Source organism: Gigantopelta aegis, chromosome 14 (assembly GCF_016097555.1).
Source record: "Gigantopelta aegis isolate Gae_Host chromosome 14, Gae_host_genome, whole genome shotgun sequence".
Classification (NCBI taxonomy): domain Eukaryota; kingdom Metazoa; phylum Mollusca; class Gastropoda; order Neomphalida; family Peltospiridae; genus Gigantopelta; species Gigantopelta aegis.
Window position 1 is genome coordinate 4,428,426 of NC_054712.1, and position 26,953 is coordinate 4,455,378.

A 26,953-nucleotide genomic window follows, 5' to 3' on the forward strand; every position below is an offset into this window, starting at 1 on the left:
ACTATTACATACATAGATATTAACGCACTGGCGCAGGGGATAATTAAATCCTTTCTGGCCTCACAAATTGTCCCATGCCATGTATGTATGTATGTATGTATGTATGTATGTATGTATGTATGTATGTATGTATGTATGTATGTATATATACAGTGTTCTAGCTAGCAATAAATAGAGGGGCGCTGCGCCCTGCCCCCGTTTTGTGCCGCCCTGCCGTGTTTGTTGCCGCACCGCCCTTGATTATCGCCGTCCTGCCCTAATTCATTGTCAAACAAAAATGCAAAATCTTGCTTTCCTCTCAAAGCATGTACAGTGTTGTTACGAGTCTGAATTCCCAACTAAAAAACGTTTGACAATACATTGTTTAGCCACAGTTGTGAAAGCCGACAGCAGTAACGTGGTATGTTTTTTTTCTATTGTTAGTCGATATGACTGCAGACGAGCGGACAGGCAGTCTTACAAAGCTTGAATGCGAAGTAATCCTCACACCGTCACGCACATAACCACACACCACCTATCAAACACCTAGTTGAAAGTAGACCATCATGATAAACTTCGACAGAACGTCAAATGCGAAATTTATTTTGATATGTAAATTTTTTAAAGTAATTTTTACCTTTGCAAATACCCAGACCAAGATACATATACAATGTAGTTTTAACTGATGTCAGTAGTCCTTATCAATGACATATTGATTGCATCTTTATAATATGGCACAGAGTAAACTTGCAACACTGGTTATTTGGTGTATGTAGGCATAACTGTGTTTTGATAAAAGCATGTCTGCAAAAGCTATTTAATGAAATCTATCTAGACTTTGACATGCAATAATAGCCGTTTTTAAATGCACCCCTGCGCGTGCTATAACCTCACCGTGGTGCAGGGGTGTAACATTCTCTTTGAGAATGGCCAATACAGCACAACTGAAATTTTTAGTAAACGTCAGTATCTATCTGTGATATCTGTATTTTTGCACAGTTCTTTACACTGTTTTTATTTAAATCTTGAATTTTTATATTGATGTTGATCATCACTTTATTTGTTTGCATTACTATAGTTTGACACCCAATAGCCGATGTATTTTTCGTGTTGGGGTGTCATTAAACATTCATTCATTCATTCATTCATTTTTAAATGCAGTGATCAACTTGTTACAAATATATCCTTATGTCAATTTTTTTATTTTTTTGTTCTTTTATTTATTTATTTATTTTTTATTTATTTCTAATCTTTCTCTTTGTTTTCATTTCTTGATTTCTTTTAATTATTTCATTTATTTATTTTAAATTACATTTGGGCATGATATTAAATGGTATAAATACTATATATAATAGAAAAAAGAATATGATTTTTTAGGTGATCCAACCTTTTGTAAAACATTTTAATAGTTAAAGTTTGATTTTATTTAACGACACCACTAGAGCATATTGATTTATCAATAATCGGCTATTGGATCTCAAACTTTTAGTAATTTTGAAATTTAGTCTTAGAGAAAAACCCGCTACTTTTTTCCATTAGTAGCAAGTTTATATACGCCATCCCACAGACAGGATAGCACATACCACGGCACATACCAGTCGTGTTGCACTGGCTGGAACGAGATTTATTAAATAGTGTCTATATTTAGTACAATAATATTGCATACGGCGATGAATGTACTGTTTCATCTCCCTCCCTCCAAAAACGTTTTGTAAATTAAAACCAGCATAGATATTCCTACATATATGATATTTATGAATGTGAAAAATTCGATCATATCCAGCACTTGCCTCAAAATAAGATTTTCGCGTTAAAAAATGCCCTACAATTAAATTAGCACCCTGCCCCATCAAAATCCTAGCTAGAACACTGTATATATATATATATATATATATATATATATATATATATATATATATATATATATATATATATATATATATATATATATATATATATATATATATATATACATACATACACACACACACATACATACACAAACACACACATATATATCACTAGTGCACATTTGTATGCACTATCCAGTCTGTGGGATGGTGCATATATAAAAGTTATCTTGCTACTAATAAAAAAAATGTAGTAGATTTTAATTACCAAATGTTTGACATCCAACAGACGATGAAAAATAAATCAATGTGCTCTAGCAGTGTTGGTTTAAAAAAGGCATATTATTCACCTAGATCCTAGTTTTTTAAACACAAAAGGTATATTATTCACCTAGATCCTAGTTTTTTAAACACAAAAGGCATATTATTCACCTAGATCCTAGTTTTTTAAATACATAAGGCATATTATTCACCTAGATCCTAGTTTTTTAAACACAAAAGGCATATTATTCACCTAGATCCTAGTTTTTTAAACACAAAAGGCATATTATTTACCTAGATCCTAGTTTTTTAAACACATAAGGCATATTATTCACCTAGATCCTAGTTTTAACCCGTAATCGAAATCGCGGAATTCGTGAAATTCACAATCAAATGGAATTGGCAAAAAAAATTGCTGCATCTATTTTTGCGTAATACTGACATAAATTAATATTTAGCAGTAATCTATAAGTGTTTCTGACATTACTAATGATAAACCAGCCTCTATCAATTTTCTGCAGATGTGGAATCAATATCCCAAATAACATTTGAAGGGAGAAAACATCCAACAAAAACAATAGCGACTTAGCAGTTCTCAATCTATTGCTCCAGTGTAGCATTAGACTAGGTATTGTCATGGCATAGCATTAAAATGGGTACACGCTCGAAAATACTGTTACTTAACTTTACCAGTAAATGATGACTTTCATTGTTTCAGCGAAAAAATTAAAATGCAACATTATATGGTATCCCGGTGGGATAATGGATTCTTGAAGTCTGGTATCCAAAATAAAATTCTGGTATCCCCGGGATATCGGGATACCGTTAATCTCGAACACTGGCTATCGGATGTCAAACATTTGGTTATTCTGACTTTAAGTCTTACAGAGGAAACCCACTACATTTTGCATTAGTAGCAAGGGATCTTTTATATGCACCATCCCACAAACAGGATCACACATACCACAGCCTTTGATATGCCAGTCGTGGTGCACTGGCTGGAACAAGAAATAACCCAATGGACCCACCTACGGGGATCGATCCCAAACCAACCACGCATCAAACGAGTGCTTTTCCACTGGGATATATATATATATATATATATATATATATATATATATATCAACTGACGATCAAAAGAAAGTATACCAATTATTATTTTATTTTTTTAATTTGCTGGCCAAGATGATCCCACAAATGTTCTATTGGTGACAGGTCAGGTGAACAGGCTGGCCATGGCAAAACATTGACGTTGGTTGCGGCGAAGAACTGTTGCACCACACGAGCTGTGTGAGGTCTTGCATTGTCCTGTTGAAACAAGAGTCTAGGATGGTGTTGCAAGAATGGTAACAGGACGGGACGTAAAATCTGGTTGATGTAACGGTGTGCGTTAAGATTTCCGTCAATGACAATAAGGTCTGTCCGCTGTCGGCCACAGATACCGCCCCAAACCATCACAGATCCACCACCAAACGGTTCAGTCTCTTGAACACAGCACGGAGCTGTTCTCTCTCCTGCACGTCGGTATATCAGAGTCCTGCCATCAGCTCTGAATAACTGGAACCTTCTCTCATCAGAAAAGAGTACACGTTGCCAGTTCCGATGTTGCCAACGTTGAAACTGATGTGCCCAACGTAAACGTCGAAGTCGATGTTGCCTCGTCAATGTCATCCCTCTGAATGGTCGATATGCCCCGATATCATGCTGTCGTAGTCGACGATGTACAGTGTGACGAATGATGACATGTCCAAGGCCAGTCGCTGCAGATGACGTCATAGTGAGGAATCTGTTACGTAAGTGTAAGATGCGGAGATGGCGGTCCTCGTTGGCTGTTGTGATGCGGGATCTTCCACTCCGCGGTCTGTCTGCAGTCCTGCCAGTCACCCTGAAATGCTGTATTAACCTGGTGATCGTCAATTTTGTGTAATTCAGGATTCTTGCCACATGGGCATAACTCGCACCCACCTGCACCATACCAATAGCTCTCTCTTTCTTCAGCAAGTTAGCCTTGCCATGTTCTCTGGTGTTTTACTGTTGACTGAGGCATGTTCTAAGCAATGGCACCCTTTTTTATACCCTTATGTGCATGAGTATCATGTTTCTCGTGCAGTATAAATTTGATGAATAAACTCAATTGGCACATGCGGCATCAATGTGCGACTATTTGTCATTGATTGCATTATAACGAACAATACTGGAACCTATCTAACCTTCCATGAACGTGTATTGTTTTATTTATAATAAAAATAATTGGTATACTTTCTTTTGATCGTTTTATATATATATATATATATATATATATATATATATAACAGCCAATAAATACAAGTCAGTAGATTTTTAGGTCTAGATCGGGGTTAGGGTACAAGGAGGATGTCTATGTCGTAAATACCACGACTTTTGATTCAATACGACCCCTCACCTCCACCTCACCCCACCCATAACATACACAGTCACATTGTTTTATGGAAAATATGTATTCAGAAATAGTTTTTATGTTTCTTTTTTCTGAAAACGGTTAGATTATATATCAGTAAATTACTACAAAACAACCATTTTCTTCTGTCAAGAGTTCTTTCTTCTCAAAAAGTAAACACGCCATGTGTAGGTTGCACTATACCAATTAATTTCCGGCTGGGTCGAAGTTCGAGGTGCACCTCACTTTTGATAGAGAAGTTAACACCACAAGTCCTGTGATTGGTTATAAATGTGAGTGTGTTGGTTGTAAAAAAAAATAGTTTCATCTGGGCTAAAAATGTATGCAATTTTATTTGATGTAGTACCACCGTGTCAAGTAGCCTTGTGCTTGGAACATGTATGGGGTACCTGTAAAAAAAAGTACTAAAATTTTGTGCGAAACTAGGGGTGTTGCAGAAACATCTGGTTATACCGAAAATGAGCCATGAAAGGTACCATTTTCTGCAGTTAATACTTTGAGGTAGGGGTTGTAGTACTGATATTTATGGGTCACAGTTTGGTTGATATATTGCATATAGTGTTTTTAAACACAAACGTTAACATGGTCGCCTATGGGATTTGAATTGGTATAGTCCAACCTGTAAATCGACGCACCAATTTCCGTTTTGGGGAACAAAACAAAATAGTCTCGATCAGGCAACATTAATATACCAAACTCAAAGTTTAAAGGTGTAGTCTCAATGGGTTGAATGACCAAAAATAGTTATTAATTTTTCTTATGAAATGTAAAGATTGTACTTTGAATTACATCTAAATAATTAAATTTTCTACTTTTTGCGTCTTCTTCTTTTAAAAATGTGTTATGAGTTAAAATGGCCCGTGTAAAAGCCATTAACGATTAAGAGTGACCGGCATATTAACACAGTCGTGATATCACAATTTGAATGTTTGTAGTTAAAATATAAAATGTAAAATTGTAAAGTTGATGCACATAAAACAAATTAAAATAAAATGTTCTTAATAATTAGTTTCATCACAAACTGTCTGAACTGTTATTGAATCTAGTCAGATATGTTTGACTGTAGTTCATCAAAATTAACGTTGACTGCAAGTCGAAGTGCAAGCACATAACTTGTGCTTGCTCTTCGACTTGCAGTCAACGTTAATCTTTATGAACTAATTTGACTGAAACTGAATTTGACGTAATCATTTTGACTAAGTCCAGACTTTAACTTAATGCTATTTGAATGGCGTTGCCATGAAATTAAAGTCTGGACTTTATTAAAGTCTAGACTTTAAGGTTTATAACTGGGTCAGATACATGATGATGATGATGACGACGACGACGACGATGACGATTATGATGATAATGATCTATAATAATAATAATTTTTTTTTTTTTTTTTATTCACTATTATTATTCACTATCATTATTATCATTATTATCATTATTATCATTATTATTATTATTATTATTATATTTCTGGCTAATCAGTTAACCAACTTTATTCACCTCGGGTCAGTAAGATGGAAACTTCCGCTATGGATTCCTGCAAAATGATTTTTTTTGTTTTGATCGTGTGCTGTTGTATTGACATTTGCAGTTCTGTCACAAATGACGATTTTAAAGAAGAGTTATTAATTAAACCCCTCCCTAGTGGGCATACGTATTTTCATTTTCAATTCACAACTTTGTGGAATTCATCGATTGAAAATCCACAAGAGTGTAAGTTGACCGGCAATTTTGCCATAATTTAAGGCTTAAAGTGCTGTTCCAGACCATACACTAAAATTTCAAATTCCACAATTAAATGCTTTCTTAATTCATTGTAATAATATTTTACACCGATATGTAAATCAATAATTACGAAAATGCCCCATAAAAGTATTAAAACATCACTCCCGTAGAACACTGCCGGAAACGACCAAGTAAAATTCTCTGTAAAAACATTTGCCTGTAAATAGCTGTGACGTCACGAAGGGAACGAGCTTCACAGAAAACTACCACGAGATGACTTCCAGCGCAAGCGAAAGTGGGACCGACAGCGACTGCCAAGCTCATTGATCATGCGATTCTTCTTTCGATGATGAATAGTGTAGTAATGACAACTGGACTAATATTTGTGCAACACAACAACTAATGCCTTATCAGTTTGAACCTGGAACATCTTCCGACGAACCACCGGCCTGACAGATGATGAAAATGGTCGTTGAGACAGCTTACCACTAATTTTCAACTTTTATTCTTGTTTTATTCTTTAGCGTTTCGTGTGAATTATTTTGCTACACTGTATGTTCTAATACTTGTGATGTAGTAGAAAAGACGATAAATAACTCTTGAATTCTACGAGTCAAGTGGACCCGATATCGGTAATTTTAAGAAATAAACAAAAAGGACTTTTAGTCCATCCCATTCCTCTATGAAGATGGTTTTTTGTGTGAATAATTTCAGTTTAGTTTGACGTAAAAAAAATAGTAAAAGTGTTTTGGAAATAACAAAACAATACTATTTTTTGTGTGCAGTTGTGAAAACAGTCTGCTCAGAAATAAATAACTTATTATAATTTTAAAAAATAAACAAAAATGACTTTTAGTCCGTCCCATCCATCTATGAAGATGTTTTTTTGTGTGAATAATTTCAGTTTAGTTTGACCCAAGTGATAATTTTCCTTTAAGGGGTGCACATTGCCTCGCCCTCCCCAACATGTATGCAAGTGCTTTGTGGAAAAAATAAACAAATAAAATAAAATAAAAATTTGTTAACTTCTTTTTCATTTTATTAAGCATCAACATCAAATGTGCATTCAACTGTAAATATCATTTATTCCGATTTCATTTCAATCTTGAAATGGCTTAAATCAGCTGCTTAGTGGAGATATCACCCCAATCTGAAACACTTCACCCTGCCTGGTCCTCTGCTTCACCCTTTGCATCTGACCCAGCCTTCCGTCGCTCACCCTCTCCATGTTCATTTCAACCAACTTGGCTTCCTGCATAAGCAGAGGCACCAGCAGGTAAAACTGTTACCTTCCCTTGTAGCTCTGGCATTGATCCTTCTGTGCCAACCTTCAGTAGTGTTGTTGGTCCGGATGTGAAAAGTGCAAGAAATAAATAAAAAAGCACTATGCGGATAATCATAATATACACAAGAAACAGCAAGTACAATGTAAATAATAATTTTAGTAATTATAATACATGACAATAAATAATTCATAATAGAAAGAAGCCAGTCTGTTTTTGTTGACAGCAACATAATACAATACTTACTGGCATTCCAAAGAGTGACGAGTTCTGCACCCTCCAAATGCTACTTCGAAACCAGGTATTTTGGATGTAGTTCAGGACATTCTGGACTTTTGGCTATATTCTCCACTAACTATATATATATAATTATTAATTTTGAGAGCTCGTTCAAAAATAAGTGTCATAAATAAATTTGTAAATACAATAAGCATAAATTTACTTTAATTGTCCCATTCCTTTTTATAATTACAATATTATAACTATAATAGACCCTGTCTATCAAAGTGTCCCCATCATACTTGGTAACCCCCCTTCTGCCACGAGCAAAGCCACTGGCGATGTCAGAGATATAGGCATGGCAAAGCTGTTAGGTTAGGTTACAATCGGCACTTCTCTGGCAATTCTCTGTGTTGATATTCCACTAAAATAAAAAGTGTCCGTACATTTATTTAGTCTGTGGATGAAATACACAGTAAATAACTAATACAATTTTTTTATATAGTGGATGAATTGTCCAAGAAATGTTTTTTTGTTTTGGACGAATCGTCTCGAGTTCAACAGTGGACAAATTTGTAGTGAACGAAACGTCCAGAGGACAAATCATCTACATTAATAAGGGCGCTAAAATTTGAAGGAATGAAGGAAATGTTTTATTTAACAACGCACTCAACACATTTTATTTACAGTTATATGGCATCAAACATATGGTTAAGGACAACACAGGTATTGAGAGAGGAAACCTGCTGTCACCACTTTATGAGCTACTCTTTCCGATTAGCAGCAAAGTATCTTTTATATGCACCATCCCAAAAACAGGGTATATCGGTCATGGTGCACTGGCTGGACTAAAATTTTAAAACATAAACTAGGATGTATATCAATACAGTTTTACATAAAAAATATGGTTATTACCTGGTACTACAATATGTATAGTTAGTATAATATTTGATTAAATATTTAAAAAATATTTAGATAAAAAATACAATTAGAAATAATCAAAGCTATTTAAAAAAAACAAAAGAGAAGTTTGTCCCACCTTATCTTGCAAGCAGTATTTTAAACACCATGCAGCAATCTGCTGACTGCTAAATCAATAAATTTAAAAAAAAAAAGTCCCTTTTTTATTTATTTCTTCAAGACAAATTCAATCAAGCAAGTTGCAGCTATATACTTTGTTCTTATGACGTTTTGCGCTTCTGTACTTGAGCGTGCTCGTGAATTTCACAGAAATCGCAGTCTCAAACTTACAATACTCTCGCTTTTACAATACTCGACCATACAGTAAATAAATTTGGGTTCATTAAATTATCTAAAACAATTTTTCAGATTTTTTTTTAATAAACTATCAAAGGGAAATTAGTACCAGACATTTTTCTTTGAACCCGTTTAACTAGTTTAACCCATAAAAATGGACACTAAGTTTAGTGGTAATCTACAAACCTGTAACACATTTGGATAAAGTTACAACAGAATGAAACAAGAGTCTGTCCCATTGAAATGGTAAAATACCCTTAAAACTGTACCAAAACTCAACTCCATAATTGTTACTTCTCAGATGCACGTGTTTTTTTAAAATTTGAAGAAAAACTAATATTTTGTGATATTAAAAACACCAAGATGACAAGAAACACTCCACATGTACAAAAATAATATAGATTTTAAGTAGCCCGAATACTCTGATGGTAAGAGAGCTAGACTTGACATTTGGACAGTTATTACGCTCGGAGACCAATTTATATCAATATTGCACAATCTCTGATTATCAAACAGCTGCTGAAGTTTCCATAACATCAGTGGCTTGTTTTCCTTGATGTCAAGTGTGCAGACTTGATTGTCTGCATTTTGAAATAGCGGAGTTGGGTGCTGTAAATTGTGGTAAGATGCGGGAAAATAAAAGAGTGGCACCGAAAAATAGGGGAGGGGTATAACACGAAAGTTATGTTGCAAAACTTTTTGAGAACATATATTATACAATACATGACTCGTTGCATCAAGTGGTACTAACTGAACACCCATTAACTCCAACCAGGACCCAAACACCTGTGTTAAATACTTGTCGATAATGTTGATCACTACAGGTTTATACATTTTGCTATCGGTGATAGCACTGATACCCATGACCAAAAGTAATTGCCGTCATTGCCGCCGTTAAGTTTGAGCCCTGTGATGTATAAATTATTAGGATTTTTTTAATGGCTTTCTTTCTTTATTTTTTTCAGTTAATCACTACCGATTGTTTCCTAAATCACTGGGAGATGTTTTGTCAACGTACAAAGTACAAGAACTTCACCTGTCCCAGACTCAAGGTCTGTGGCATTATGAGAAGTGGGGCTACCCTGTGGAAGACGCCCCGTCCGGTGCTGAACTGTGGGTGTGGTTTCAGCCCACTGTTGCCAAGTACACTGCTTTTTGTTAACATCTAATATTGTTCAAAGATCTTTGATAAAATTTCAACTCGGAAAAGTATTTTTTTCCCATTAATTTTTAAATTATTATTTTTTATTATTTAAATAAAATACCAGAGAGGATAATATTCCATAATTTTGGGTTACTGTTATTTTCACTTGGATAACCGATTTTAGTTGAATACAAAATAAAGTTCTGCTGATCCTGAAGTTAGTACCTTTTCATTTAGATTTTGACATTTCACATACATGTACAGTTGAATCTCATTGGCTCGAACCCTGTTGATGCTTGAGAAATTGTTCTACCCATTGGGTAGTTGTACCTAACCATTCGGTCAGCAATGTGTAAGTGTAACTTAGGACTTTTTGGTTGGAGCCATGCGGTGTATTTGACCCAACAAGATTCTGCTGTATATTTATAATAGAATAACTGACATGTGAACAAAACAGTGACTTGTTTGAAATATTGTGCCCTGTAAATGTAAAGCTCTGATTGCATACAAAATTTGAAAAATGTATCTTGTGTATTATTTTTGCTGTGTTTGTAGAAAAGCTTGTTTATTTGTGAGAACACAATTATTAACGTTATAGCAAACATTATGTAAGTTAAACATCTATAAATAGAACTACATGTATGCATGTGTTGAATTCGAATTCTACTTTTCCTTTTCAATATTAAAATAGTTTTAAAATGTTTATTTTAGTGTGGATCAGACATGGTCTAATTTGGTGAACGCTGTCTCAGGTTTGTTTTGCACGTCTCTCAACTTCCTCGACAGTAAGCTGACAATCTCGCCTCGTTGGTCGTTCAGACCTCGTGGACTCGCGCCGGAAGGTTACTCCGCTTCGTCTCACTTTGTGCGGTACGGAGCTCTTCCAGGTGAAGTGGTCTGCACGGAAAATCTCACGCCATGGACAAAGTTACTGCCTTGTCACACAAAGGTACAACACATTACAAAATCTCAAGCCGTGGACAAAGTTACTGCCTTGTCACACAAAGGTACAACACATTACAAAATCTCACGCCGTGGACAAAGTTACTGCCTTGTCACACAAAGGTACAACACATTACAAAATCTCACGCCGTGGACAAAGTTACTGCCTTGTCACACAAAGGTACAACACATTACAAAATCTCACGCCGTGGACAAAGTTACTGCCATGTCACACAAAGGTACAACACATTACAAAATCTCACGCCGTGGACAAAGTTACTGCCTTGTCACACAAAGGTACAACACATTACAAAATCTCACGCCGTGGACAAAGTTACTGCCTTGTCACACAAAGGTACAGCACATTACAAAATCGGGACGGGACTTAGCCCAGGGGTAAAGCGTTCGCTTGATGCACGGTCAGTCTAGGATCGATCCCCGTCGGTGAAACCATTGGGCTATTTCTTGTTCCAGCCAGTGTTCCATAACTGGTGTAACAAAGGCTGTGGTATGTACTATCCTGTCTGTGGGATGGTGCCTATAAAAGATCCCTTGCATCTAATCGAAAAGAGTAGCCCATGAAGTGGCGACAGCAAGTTTCCTCTCTCAATATCTGTGTGGTCCTTAACGACGCCATATAACCGTCAATAAAATGTGTTGAGTGCGTCGTTAAATAAAAGATTTCCTTCTTCTTCCATTACAAAATCTTTTTGTTTTAAAATGTTTGATTAGTGACCTTTGTTATGCAATTTGAAAATTTATTAGCATCTACTGTGTTATATTTTAGTATGGGGTAACAGTCTGGAAGTTGTATAGAGAAGTTATTGGACAAGACAAAATGTTCCCTAGCACTTGTTACATGTGGCTGCATTAATAATACTCCTATGTAGACACTAATTAATATACATAATTTAAACTGTTTAATTGTATTATTAAATTTTTCACTATGTCCAATTGGCATTTAGAAATCTCTTTAAACAGATCACATTTTGTGTCTTGATACTAATTATAATTTAAACTGTTTAATCTTAACATTGAAAATGTTTACTATAGTCTGTCCGGTCTGTTTTTTGTAAATATTTTCAGCTTGGTTTGACGTAAGAAGAAGAGTAAAAGTGTTTTGGAAGTAACAAAAACCCCACTAGTTATGTTTGCAATTTAGAAAACAATTGTCTCAGAAATAAATAACTTTTAGTAAATTCCATAGTCTGAAAGACTATAGCTATAGGTGTTGGAAGGACTATAGGTCTCTTTGGCATTTTTTAAAAATCTGATAGCGAATCCCTGAAAATTTTGTTAAAATCAAACTTTGTTTCCAGACAAGAGCCATCCAATTATCTGTATGAATTATGATTACTACTTATTATGAATATTCATTGGTTTGCTTCTCTTTGTGTAGGTTGGACTTTCTACATTGTTCAATGCCATTAAGTTGTATGATGCTGATTACCACTCACTAGCGGTGCATACAAGGCCCGTTTGTCAAGTGAGTATATTATATTCTAAGTTTCTTGATGATGCTTAAAGTAGCAGATTACCACTCACTAGCGGTGCATACAAGGCCTGTTTGTCAAGTGAGTATATTATATTCTAAGTTTCTTGATGATGCTTAAAGTAGCAGATTACCACTCACTAGCGGTGCATACAAGGCCCGTTTGTCAAGTGAGTATATTATATTCTAAGTTTCTTGATGATGCTTAAAGTAGCAGATTACCACTCACTAGCGGTGCATACAAGGCCCGTTTGCCAAGTGAGTATATTATATTCTAAGTTTCTTGATGATGCTTAAAGTAGCAGATTACCACTCACTAGCGGTGCATACAAGGCCCGTTTGTCAAGTGAGTATATTATATTCTAAGTTTCTTGATGATGCTTAAAGTAGCAGATTACCACTCACTAGCGGTGCATACAAGGCCCGTTTGTCAAGTGAGTATATTATATTCTAAGTTTCTTGATGATGCTTAAAGTAGCAGATTACCACTCACTAGCGGTGCATACAAGGCCCGTTTGTCAAGTGAGTATATTATATTCTAAGTTTCTTGATGATGCTTAAAGTAGCAGATTACCACTCACTAGCGGTGCATACAAGGCCCGTTTGTCAAGTGAGTATATTATATTCTAAGTTTCTTGATGATGCTTAAAGTAGCAGATTACCACTCACTAGCGGTGCATACAAGGCCCGTTTGTCAAGTGAGTATATTATATTCTAAGTTTCTTGATGATGCTTAAAGTAGCAGATTACCACTCACTAGCGGTGCATACAAGGCCCGTTTGTCAAGTGAGTATATTATATTCTAAGTTTCTTGATGATGCTTAAAGTAGCAGATTACCACTCACTAGCGGTGCATACAAGGCCCGTTTGTCAAGTGAGTATATTATATTCTAAGTTTCTTGATGATGCTTAAAGTAGCAGATTACCACTCACTAGCGGTGCATACAAGGCCCGTTTGTCAAGTGAGTATATTATATTCTAAGTTTCTTGATGATGCTTAAAGTAGCAGATTACCACTCACTAGCGGTGCATACAAGGCCCGTTTGTCAAGTGAGTATATTATATTCTAAGTTTCTTGATGATGCTTAAAGTAGCAGATTACCACTCACTAGCGGTGCATACAAGGCCCGTTTGTCAAGTGAGTATATTATATTCTAAGTTTCTTGATGATGCTTAAAGTAGCAGATTACCACTCACTAGCGGTGCATACAAGGCCCGTTTGTCAAGTGAGTATATTATATTCTAAGTTTCTTGATGATGCTTAAAGTAGCAGATTACCACTCACTAGCGGTGCATACAAGGGCCGTTTGTCAAGTGAGTATATTATATTCTAAGTTTCTTGATGATGCTTAAAGTAGCAGATTACCACTCACTAGCGGTGCACACAAGGCCCGTTTGTCAAGTGAGTATATTATATTCTAAGTTTCTTGATGATGCTTAAAGTAGCAGATTACCACTCACTAGCGGTGCACACAAGGCCCGTTTGCCATGTGAGTATATTATATTCTAAGTTTCTTGATGATGCTTAAAGTAGCAGATTACCACTCACTAGCGGTGTATACAAGGCCCGTTTGCCAAGTGAGTATATTATATTCTAAGTTTCTTGATGATGCTTAAAGTAGCTGATTTTAGAGTCGAGACTCGAGACTAATAGTCTGTAACACTAATGTTATGACAACACCATAAAATTGTATGTGTGTGACGTCATTAGAGATTGAGTCAAGACTCTAAAAGTTTTATAAGCACGGGCCTTGGTTGGTTATTGGTTCCCATAAAATGTGAAATCCTGACAGGGGTGCAGAAAGTACTCGTCCGCTCCCCAAATGCGACAAAAAATTCTGATGGACGAGTTAAAAAATACAACTACCAGTCCGTCGGGTGATCTGTCTTTTTCTGACTGATTAACAGATGACAGAAACAGAGCCGGTCAAAGGTCAATACTTCCTAGAAATGGTTTATTTACATCGAAAGTATGTTGCCGGTGTGTTTTAAATAGATTGTTCTGTTAAATACTTGGGAGATGTCACTTCAATTTTGTAAATCTATACGAAAGAAATGTGAACATTTTATATCAGAATATTTTTTTAATTTCTTGATTTGTCAATCATGGTATGGGACTTGATTTCGTTTGCCATGTGATGTTGACCAGTTACCAAGGGGACTTAATAATATATCATTTGAAGTGGAGACAGTGTATATTACAGTATTGTTAAACAATAATATTGTTCTTTAGGCTGGCAGACTAGTAGAAATTCTGGTGGGCTAGTAAATTTTAGTTGGTTCTGTTCCGACGGGCTAGTGAAATAGTTTCTATTTCTGCACCCCTGCCTGAGGTCGACACTGCCTAGAAACATTTTAAGTTTCTGTTGTAGAGGTTTCTGCTTAATATCCATCCAGAGGTTCTGTTTCACCTATCCGGTTTTATTTGTTACTTAGTTTTCTATGTCCATAAAAGTTTAATTGGGTTTAACTTTATACTAAGTGGACTTGAGTCTTATATTTCTTACAGATATTTTGTAATGATAATCAGTTTTGTCTAAACACTGTATATATACAGTGAAAAAAAGACACCCGACCAATTCATTTCTCAGTGTGATCAAGTTAAACAAAGCAAACTTTAACTTCTATTACAGTAATATAATAGATTTTTCACATGTTTATTCACACTACACTTGTATCTGTGTTTGTCTTGTTAGGGAATTGGCTGTTCCCACACCGCTATGGAACTGAGTCTGTCATTGGCTGTCGTGTTTGACACCAGCACGTCTGGCTATGGTCTTCAGCGTAAGTATTCAAGTTAGTTTAGTGAAGTATATCCCAAAATGATGCCTTTCATTGAAGCATAACACTGTTAATCCAGGAACTTCTCTGCTAGTAGTTCTTTGATCTAAAGTCATTAATAAAATTATATAGCAACATCTTAGCCTATACTAAGATCAGTTATTTTATATTACTTGTTTCACAAATATTAAAGGGACAGACCCTAGTTTTTAAACACCAAAGCATAATTTTCACCTAGACTTTAGTTTTAACCCGTAACAATGGACACTAATTTACAAACCTGTAACAAATTTGGATACAACAGAGTGAAACAAGAGTCTGTGACATTGAAATACCCTTAAAACTTGAATAATAACACGACTCCTTAACAGTTACTTCTCAGACACACGTGTTTTTAAAAATATGAAAAATGCATTTTGTGGTATTAGAAACACTAGGATAACCAGAAACACTTCGGTTTTACGAAAATGGATAATCTAAACAATAAAATATAAGTAATGTTTGATTTCAGTAATCATAAACGGCTCTAATAGTGAAAAATATGCTTTAGTGTTTAAAAACTAGGGTATGTCCCTTTAATGTATATATGTTTATAATGTTAAACATTTGCATGGTATTGGCCCGATTTAAATACAAAAAAAACAAATTAAATTTGTTTTTAATTCTTACATTTCCCTTACCCTCCTCATTATATTATTGTCATCATTATCTTTTGAATTTGTGACTTGTTTTTGTTTTAATATAATTGGGATGATCAATAACTCAATGTGCTCTAGTGGTGTTGTTAAACAAAACAAACGTTTTAAATATAATTGGCTATACACCCTATTGATGAAGCCTTCTCAAGGGTTAAAACCCTAATTGTATGATGGGTTTCCCTTTCAACCAGTTCATGGCTGGGGGGAAAAGCTCTTAAAAGAAAGGTCAGGTTAGTTATGGGGGACAAGCCTATCTTTTTTTTCAATTTAGCATGACCTCAGGCTTATTGCACATTCACATCAAAAATAAATCCAGCTTTGTCCAGCCAGCTTTCTGGAGAATACAATGTTTTAGGTTTTGTTAAACATGCAGTTAAAGCAGACTTTTTATTTTGTAAGCATACAAGCATAATTGTGCTGTTGCTCATCCCTAAATTCAGTACAAGAATTCAAGATTCAAACAAAAACAGTGCAAAGAACTGTGCAAAAATACAAATACCACAGATAGATACTGACTTTTACTCAAAATTTCAATTTTGTGCTGTATTGGCCATTCTCAAAGAGAATGTTACACCCCTGCACCACGGTGAGGTTACAGCACGCGCAGGGGTTTAATTAATTAAAGCGTAACACTTGTTTTGTAGCCTGGTCCATCAAGAAGTTGTTTGGTAATGTTCTCACAACCCAGTGCCCACTGAGCAGCTCCAGCAAAGTGTTTTTTGATATCACATCACAAAATGTAGGTACCATTTCTATTGGTTTTCTTACTTCATCTATCACAGCAGTCATGGTGAATAGATGTAAATGTATTTTATTATCATGGTCGTTGTGACAGTCTTTTTTTGAGAAAGTCTTTTAAGCTCTGTTTGTTCAAGGTGTTCATTATCTATGAAAGTCGGAGGATGTTTGAGAAAATGTGGCGATTAGATCTACTGATTGTAGCAAGGTGTATAATTGTATGCCTTCTAATTAGGTACTGTGTAGGTCAGGCAAACTTAGACACACTCACAATAGACAGAATAATATCATTATTAAATCCTCTTTTGAATATGTCAGCTGTCAAATAATTTCAAGGTGTATTCCACTGGGATGTACTTGTTATTGAAAAATCATTGGCAAATCCAGAGTGTGGTCACACTGGATCCATAAAAGCAAAGTGATCTATTAATGGTACTTGTGTTAACCCTGATCAGTTAAAGGGACATTCCTGAGTTTGCTGCAATTTTTAAGCTGTTATCGACTAACAGAGACTTTTTAGTGATTATAATTACATATCACATATATTTTTCTGCATAAAATATTAGTGTCTGTATGTTAAACGTGTTTCTGATCATTGTAATATTTGTACTAGGTTAAATTTGATTTTATTTCCTAAAATATATTTGAAATTATTTGAAGACAAAATCCAGTTTGGGCTTCTTACAAATATTAAGATGACCATAAACACATTGAATATACAGACACTGATATTCTAAACAAGAAAATATATTTAATATGTAAGTTTAATTGTAGAAATAGTTTATTAATCGGAAAGATGTTACAATGGAGCAAGCTCGGGAATGTCCCTTTAAGAGAGTAAAGAATCACTGAGCTGAGAGATTTTTATGTCAATAACCAGTTTGAGAATATTAAGTGCCACACATCGTAGTCATCACCTTATCTGTGTTCTGTGAGAAGTTTTCTTTCTTAATTAAAGTTTTTTTTTTTTTTAAATTTAATTTACAGGAGACACGTTTTACCGTGCTGCCTCAGTCTGACATGGTACGACAAGTGATGCGAGGTGGAGATGAGAGAACGTACAATGTTTACGACATAGGGAAACAAACTGCAGGTGGCCGCGTGTTGAATATTGCTGTGAAGACCACCCAGAAGAGTGTGTACACTGATATCAGCCCACCACCGGTTTACGCACAGAGATACATCACAGGTGAAATACTAGAATCTGTGGCCAGTGATTGGCTAAGACAGACTTCACTAATTAAGGGAAGCTATCTCTTTCGCTCAAGTAGAGTAAAATGTTTTTAGCTCCCCTTAGCATGTGAATGGTATCAATATGGTAATATCTGAAATGACTCCCCATAAACTAAGTTAGGGGAGAAGTTAATGACTCCACACAAGGTCTGCTAAAGCATGTCTTATCCAATCATTCAAATTGTTTAAGTGTTGGTGTTTTTTGGTTGCTGAATGATTGAAGATAGCATAACATGTCCAGGACTCACTCTGTACATTGCCAAATTAGCCAGTTGCTAATTTTTTACACACAGTGGCTACAACATTTAGTCTTTGGCTAATAAAATTTTCCTTAATTGAACCACAATGTAATAATTTTCAAGGAGATACTATAGTATATTTGAAAATTGGCTAAACCACAGTTTGTTCCATTGTGAGCCCTGCATATCATTAAAAAGCCTTTTTGTGTTCATGCAGTTATTTTATCTAAATTAAATACTAGTATGTTATCAACGTATTTGGTGCTTTTGATCATATATAATTAGTATTTTGATTGTCATGTGAAACAAAATAACCCTATTTTTAAAATACAGTTAAGCAAACATGACAAAGAAAGTATTCATAATTAATTGAGTTGTTATAATTGATTTTTATGGTGGCAGTCGGTATGATGGAATATATAATTTACAGTTTTTGCTTGTTTTCATGTTTCCAGGCTATGGATTGGAGAGGGGAGGGGTGACGTGTTTGATATATAATTTACAGTTTTTGCTTGTTTTCATGTTTTCCAGGCTATGGATTGGAGAGGGGAGGGGTGACGTGTTTGATATATAATTTACAGTTTTTGCTTGTTTTCATTTTTTCTAAGCTATGGATTAGAGAGGGGAGGGGTGACATGTTTGATATATAATTTACAGTTTTTGCTCATTTTCATGATTTCCAGGCTATGGATTGGAGAGGGGAGGGGTGACATGTTTGATATATAATTTACAGTATTTTCTTGTTTTCATCTTTTCCAGGCTATGGATTAGAGAGGGGAGGGGTGACATGTTTGATATATAATTTACAGTTTTTGCTCATTTTCATGTTTTCCAGGCTATGGATTGGAGAGGGGAGGGGTGACGTGTTTGATATATAATTTACAGTATTTTCTTGTTTTCATCTTTTCCAGGCTATGGATCGGAGGGGAGGGGTGACGTGTTTGATATATAATTTACAGTTTTTGCTCATTTTCATGTTTTCCAGGCTATGGATTGGAGAGGGGAGGGGTGACGTGTTTGATATATAATTTACAGTATTTTCTTGTTTTCATCTTTTCCAGGCTATGGATCGGAGGGGAGGGGTGACGTGTTTGATATATAATTTACAGTTTTTACTTGTTTTCATCTTTTCCAGGCTGTGTATTGGAGAGGGGAGTGGTGACGTATTTAATATATAATTTATAGTTTTTGCTCATTTTCATCTTTTCCAGGCTGTGGATTAGAGTGGGGAGGGGTGACATGTTTGATATATAATTTACAGTTTTTGCTTATTTTCATGTTTTCCAGGCTATGGATCGGAAAGGGGAGGGGTGACATGTTTGATATGTAATTTACAGTTTTTGCTTGTTTTCATGTTTTCCAGGCTATGGATTAGAGAGGGGAGGGGTGATGTGTTTAATATATAATTTACAGTTTTTGCTTATTTTCATGTTTTCCAGGCTGTGGATTAGAGAGGGGAGGGGTGACATGTTTGATATATAATTTACAGTTTTTGCTTATTTTCATGTTTTCCAGGCTATGGATCGGAAAGGGGAGCGGTGACGTGTTTGATATGTAATTTACAGTTTTTGCTTATTTTCATGTTTTCCAGGCTGTGGATTAGAGAGGGTAGGGGTGACATGTTTGATATATAATTTACAGTTTTTGCTTATTTTCATGTTTTCCAGGCTATGGATCGGAAAGGGGAGGGTTGACATGTTTGATGTGTAATTTACAGTTTTTGCTCGTTTTCATGTTTTTCAGGCTATGGATTAGAGAGGGGAGGGGTGACTTGTTTGATATACAATTCTCTGTCAGAGGACATGAGTGTTATCTACATGGACACGCTACCATGGTACATGAGAGTATTCTTCAAGTCGCTTGTCATCGAAAACGCTGGGACTGCGATCAAACCATGTACGTAGAGTTATCTTTTCTTACCGGTTTGCAGAATCTGGTCTGCATGAACTATTTTTATTTTGTTACTTACCTCAGTTAGCTTTGTTAATTAGCTTTGGCTTACTTGAGTATGTTTCAGTTTTATTTAGTTCGGTCATTAGACTTAGAGTGCCCATCTGAGGTGCCAGGGTTGTAGGATCAAACCTTCTCAGTGGACCCATTCTCTGATGACCTTTCTTCCACATCACAACCAATGCTCCATGGTTCATATGTTATCTGCTGTGGGAAAGTGCATATAAACATTCCTCTGAATACTGCATCTCAGAATTACTGAATGTTTAACATCCAACAGCCAGTTATTAATAAATCAATATGTTCTAGTGGTGTCGTTAACTCTTTCCCTCCCATTCTCGACAGCAGTCAAGGTGCGCAAAACTAACATAAAAACTGTTGTCAAGATGCGACCGGTCTTTGCAAATACAGCTGTCAACATTAACAGGATTTATCTATCTTGATTCTGTGAACACTAGAACATAGAAAAGAAAACAAAAAACGGTCTAAATTGTGTAAATGTTATTTCTCGCTATTTGTATAATTATTTCTTTTAAAACATGTTGGACATTATTATTTAATGAAAACTGAAGATTTATAAAGTATTCACCAAAAATAACTGATAACACAGACTTTGAAGTAGATGTTGGATGGATTACTCCGTCGTCGATTGAAAGTGAAAATAAATTGTCATAAACAATGACGTCATGGATTGTGATCATAGGGTTTTTAAAAAAAATTCAAAAAATATTAATAAGTTCTTCTGTAAATTTTATTTTGTTAATTAGACTCACTATGTCCTCTAAACTATGACACTCATCAAAATAGTTTTAAATTATTTGGGTTTTTTACAATTTGAGGTTGAATAGTGTTGGTTCAAAATTACATATTTCATGTTGGAAACTTGGGTCAATGATGAAGTTTTCTGGTTGTAAAGCTGGGTGAATACATTTCAGTTCTTCATTTGTAATATCCATTGTTCAGATCACAAACTAAATTCTGATACCACACAACATAGATAATTACAGAATGTTTAATGTATAAATGGATTTTGTATCATATCAAAAGGTATTTGCTTAATAATATTTCATGAAATATATGGGGGGGAAACACAAAAACATTGAAATAATAGTTTTGTTAGTCACCAGTGAAACGAACACCTTTACATTACTTATTGAATGTTGTTATCAAATTGTTTTACTTGGAATTTTTCATAAGTATTTTTCCTTGTGATCTCTCTCTGTTGTACTCATGTTACAATGTTTTCAAAGAAAGAAAGAAAGAAATGTTTTATTTAACAATGCACTCAACACATTTTATTTACGGTTATATGGCGTCAGACATATGGTTAAGGACCACACAGATTTTGAGAGGAAACCCGCTGTCGCCACTACATGGGCTACTCTTCCGATTAGCAGCAAGGGATCTTTTATTTGCGCTTCCCACAGGCAGGATAGCACAAACCATGGCCTTTGTTGAACCAGTTATGGATCACTGGTCGGTGCAAGTGGTTTACACCTACCCATTGAGCCTTGCGGAGCACTCACTCAGGGTTTGGAGTCGGTATCTGGATTAAAAATTCCATGCCTCGACTGGGATCCGAACCCAGTACCTACAGCCTGTAGACCGATGGCCTACCACGACGCCACCGAGGCCGGTGTGTTTTCAAAGAAGTCATACCAGTGATTAGTGTTTGATGATGTTAATAGACTTAAAAGTAAAAGTAACTGACAGTAATAAAAAACATTAAATGGGTATTTCATTCATATGTGAGTATTATCTCACTGAGCGATATCTGCAATTTCACATCTATTTCACAGCACCAATTCGACTCTTTTGAAGTCATTGCAAACTTCATTCAATAGGATATCAGACATATTTCACAGAAAACTTGAAATCTTCCGCTCTTTATTTCTTTGCATAGTAATATAATTGGATCTTCACCATTTCATGCTGAAAACTGGCATTATCAGTTCACATTCTATAGTGACAAATATGATACAGATTTTATAAATGTTTGCATTGCAAATTTATGCAGTTTTTTATGTTTTGAAAAGGTTTGTGTTCAAATTTGAAGCTCAATCTGTATCTTTGTTTCATAACAGTTTTGTTTAATTTTAAGTGCAATGAGTATCTTTGAGCACTAAATGCTATCATTTTATAAACTTTAAGGTACATGTATTTGCTTAAATTGTACTTGCATCTTTGTGTGTCAATGCACTGATGTTTTATGTTTAAATTTCAGTTAAAATCCATTACATCCCAGGGAAAGACAGAAGCAGACCATACCAGTTTGAACTAGTTTTCCGACTGAAGGCTAATTCTATCACAAAAATCAGTTTTGAGTTCCAGCGAGCATTTCTGAAATGGACTGAATACCCTCCTGACGCTAACCATGGGTTTGCCGTTAACTCCGCGGTCATCTCCATGATGTTACCGACTGCTAAAAACTACACTGCGACACCCCAGTACTCTGCTATACTGGAATCTAGGTGGGTTTTACATACATTATTTGTTTCAGACAGGTCTAAGACAAACTGTAAACTCCAGTTTACATTAGGTGAAGGTGTACCCTGATTACAAGCTTACTCCAAATGTCAGTTGTCAACCCCAAATTGTTGGGTCGTTGGCAATTACATTATCAGTCACACCTCACCGTCCCTTTCACCGGTCGGAGGAAGGACACACTTGACGACTAAATGCAGACAATAACACATTGATCAAGTCCATAAATGCTGGTGATTGGATATTACTTCTGGCAATTTGCAGAACCAGTTGCATAAAGTTTGTAACTTTTTCCATCATGTTCTAAACCCAGTGGTATTGTCATCCAAAGTAATAAATGCATTATAATGTGTGCAGGATATTTTCACTTTATGTATGGTGAAAAATAAATCAAAGTTGGAGCTATTTCACAGATTTTCACATGAGAGGAAATTATTTTAATATTCCTTGCCGACTAATTAAACAAAATATATTTGAATGTATTACTTACCATAATAGTAGAAAACCTGAAAGTATCTACAAGTACTGGCAGTGTCCAGGAATTGATATACCTGTTATTGAACTCTGGTAGGGATGTGGAGAAAACATTGATTGGGTTATTAATCCTACTGTGGGTGGAGGGATTATCAACATTTAAATAATTACTGTCACAGACATTCACTGCATAAAAAGCTTCTTGTTTTTACTGGTTGCATTTGTTTGGTTTATTAAGTTTGATTCTTAATTTTCTGTTGCAGTTTTTTTTTTTTTTCCCTTACACTGAGATAATTTTCTAATATTTTCTTATTTTGCATTTTTATTCCAGCATGACTGACAAATCAGAGAGGTTTTTTCTACGCATCCACACAGAGTCTCTGTTGGTTTCACTGCCGACACCAGACTTCAGCATGCCATACAATGTGATCTGCTTGGCATGTACGGTCGTTGCCATAGCGTTTGGATCAATACACAATCTCACCACACGCAAATTCGGGGTCTTGGATCCCACCAAGAAAAAAGGACTTCTAGGCAGAATAAAAAGTTTCTTCAGAAGGGGAGACAAATCTTCATCAGAAGATTCTAGTGTGGAAGATAAAGAAAAGACACATATGAAGCAAGAAGATGAAGACAAAGTACATAATAAATCACTGCAGGATATAAAAAAGGAAAAGTCGTCATAATAGTAGGAAACATTAGAAATGTTTTGTTTATTTCATTTTCAAATTTGTAAACCTCACTGATCAAACAGTCGTGGACGTTTTAACCCGTGGAAATGGACACTAGTTTGGTTAGTCAACCAACCTGTAACACATTTAAGTAAAGTTACCATAAAGTGAAAGGAGTCTGTGACATTGTAAGAGGAAAATACTGAACTAGAACTAGTCTCTACAAACCTGTAACACATTTAAGTAACGTTACCATAAAGTGAAAGGAGTCTGTGACATTGTAAGAGGAAAATACTGAACTAGAACTAGTCTCTACAAACCTGTAACACATTTAAGTAACGTTACCATAAAGTGAAAGGAGTCTGTGACATTGTAAGAGGAAAATACTGAACTAGAACTAGTCTCTACAAACCTGTAACACATTTAAGTAACGTTACCATAAAGTGAAAGGAGTCTGTGACATTGTAAGAGGAAAATACTGAACTAGAACTAGTCTCTACAAACCTGTAACACATTTAAGTAACGTTACCATAAAGTGAAAGGAGTCTGTGACATTGTAAGAGGAAAATACTGAACTAGAACTAGTCTCTACAAACCTGTAACACATTTAAGTAACGTTACCATAAAGTGAAAGGAGTCTGTGACATTGTAAGAGGAAAATACTGAACTAGAACTAGTCTCTACAAACCTGTAACACATTTAAGTAACGTTACCATAAAGTGAAAGGAGTCTGTGACATCGTAACAGGAAAATACTGTTAAAAATAGACTAGGACTGTCTCCATAACTGTTACTTCTCAAAAATGCATTTCGTGGTATTAGATACACCGGGATAACCAGAAAGACCTATGACGTATGGAATTTGATCGTCTATAAAAGAAAATCTTAGTAATCTTTGACTTCAATCATCAAAAACATCTCTCATACTGAGACTAAAGAGCATGCCCATCGGTGGGCCTACTGGGCTATTTCTCGTCCCAGCCAGTGTACTATGACTGGTATATCAAAGGCTGTGGTATGTGCTATCCTGTCTGTGGGATGGTGCATATAAAAGATCTCTTTCCTGCTAATGGAAATATGTAGCAGGCTTTCTCTCTACGATTATGTCACAATTACCATATGTTTGACATCCAGATTCTAATAGCCGATGATTAATAAATCAAAGTGCTCTAGTGGTGTCGTTAAACAAAACAGACTTTACTGTCACTTTAAAATTTGTGCAGTTCATAAAAAGTTGAACTATGTATTGACTGGTTATTGTCTAATAATCTAGAGCATTTTGCAAACTTTACTGTTACGAGAAAAGTAAAATACTGGAAAATAACACCCAGTTGACAATAAGATGGACAGGGACATTTTTTAATACAATATGTATTTTGTGAGAACAAAATCTAGCAGACTACGGGTAGAAACTATAGAGGAATCTAGAAGAACTTTTAATATAACAAGACTTTGAAAAAACAATGCACTGAATGTGACATTGAACATTTAACACGACCATATCTATTATTAAAGTTTGTGATCTTTATAACAGTAGTTTTGAAAATCAAAATAAAACTATTAATCAAACTTTAGACGGGAGCATGCAATAATTTATGGTAGATGTTTTTTCAAAAGTAACTGGTGCTCTACAACTGGTATATCAGAAGCTGTGGTATGTGCTGTCCTAGATGTATGTGGTGGATTGCATTTCTTAAATTCAGCCCCCAACCCAGTGGAGAATGCTTGAACTGTGATTGGATACAACACCAATTATAAGCTTCTTCAGTTTCATGTGATGAAATGATGAGAATACTGTGTTCTCTCATTTTTGTTGACTGTCCTAGGATTAATTATTTGAAAATCCATTTGTGAAGAGTATGATTCATTCAAGATAATTAAAGATACTAGAAATAAGCCATAATGCAACTTGCCCTATTATCAGTTTCAGCTATCGAAAGTAAATCCTCAGCACAACCGTAATCATGCACATGAAACCGTACAAATTTACATGAAACTGGAGTAGCTTACATACTGTCCTAAGCATACAAGACGGGGGAGGGGGGGGGGGGGGCTGAAGCAAATTCTCACATTCTGGCAAAAACTATCAAGATATTCGGGCAAAATGTGCTAACCTGAGGCCTTTTAATTGTCATCATTCTACCCTCAAAATCAGTTGCAAACCATGTGAAAATGTGTAGTGATTTGTTTGTAACCCTTGTTATCCAGATTTGGGCATTTTCGTTTAATTTGGGTAAAAACCAGCCTGCCCCCTACAAAAAATGGATCCTGTACGTCTATGCACCAGAGCAGTACCATGATCAAAATCCTGGGGGGGGGGCACTACTTTTTATAAACAAATGAAACACTATACAAATTAAACCCTGAGATGTGTATGCTATTTTCTGGAGTGAAAAAATTCTCAGGGGGAGCAACTGCCCCCCCCCCCCCCCCCCTTGGTACGGCCCTGTGCACTGTGTTAAGTATTAAGGGCAATTGGGAAACTTTAATACATATTTGTTTTAATATCGTAATCATTATGTTCTCATAGAAGTGAATAATTTGTTTTACAGTTAATGTTTACTGTTGACAACAATTTGTTTTTTTTTACAAAAGCATTGTGTGATTGTATTGATTTATTCACTGTGATTATCTTGGAGGAAATTTTCACCAACTTACCTTTGAACAAACCGCAAGTTTCTTTTTTCACCATTTTGTAAGTCTTTATATTCATTTTTGTTAAAAATTGCTTTTAATGTTGTATATCCATAAGATGACATGCACTATTTGTAACTACTTAAATATACATTCCAAAAATATTCTATATATACGCAATATTAAATTATTTTAGATGTCGGAATTTTTTAATTTTTTTTCATTGCTTTTTTTTGCTTTTTTTTTGCCAGTTTATAGTTAACATCGAGTTCATTAACATTAATATCATTCGTTATAAGAATGTTATCACAGTCATTTTCATTTCAGCTCAGTTCACGTCATCTTGTTTATTACATGTGCTACAAACATATTTGTCATAAATGTTCTATTCTGCAAGTCTGGTCTTGTTTTTCTATTACGTACACCTAATGGCAGTTTGAATTTTTTTTTTATTGAAATACTTTAGTGG

General features: G+C 35.3%; 2 protein-coding genes across 2 annotated transcripts in view; one reads left to right on the top strand and one right to left on the bottom strand.

Moving 5' to 3' along the window:
• LOC121388716 (protein Jumonji-like) overlaps positions 1 to 4,708 on the bottom strand; it is a 40,065-nt gene extending 35,357 nt beyond the window's left edge. Inside the window, exon 1 of the mRNA XM_041520183.1 lies at positions 4,644 to 4,708. The gene's annotated coding sequence lies outside the window, so the exon portion shown is untranslated. The remainder of the gene's footprint in view (positions 1 to 4,643) is intronic.
• Positions 4,709 to 6,049: 1,341 nt separating this feature from the next.
• On the top strand, positions 6,050 to 24,909 carry LOC121388563 (GPI transamidase component PIG-T-like). Its single transcript, XM_041519946.1, has 10 exons — positions 6,050 to 6,234; positions 9,971 to 10,148; positions 10,861 to 11,098; positions 12,491 to 12,577; positions 15,280 to 15,367; positions 16,707 to 16,801; positions 17,788 to 17,989; positions 20,016 to 20,168; positions 22,447 to 22,693; positions 23,512 to 24,909. Exons 1-10 carry the CDS (start codon positions 6,051 to 6,053, stop codon positions 23,864 to 23,866), a joined length of 1,827 nt encoding a protein of 608 aa, XP_041375880.1. The 5' UTR covers position 6,050; the 3' UTR covers positions 23,867 to 24,909.
• The last annotated feature ends 2,044 nt before the right edge of the window (positions 24,910 to 26,953 follow it).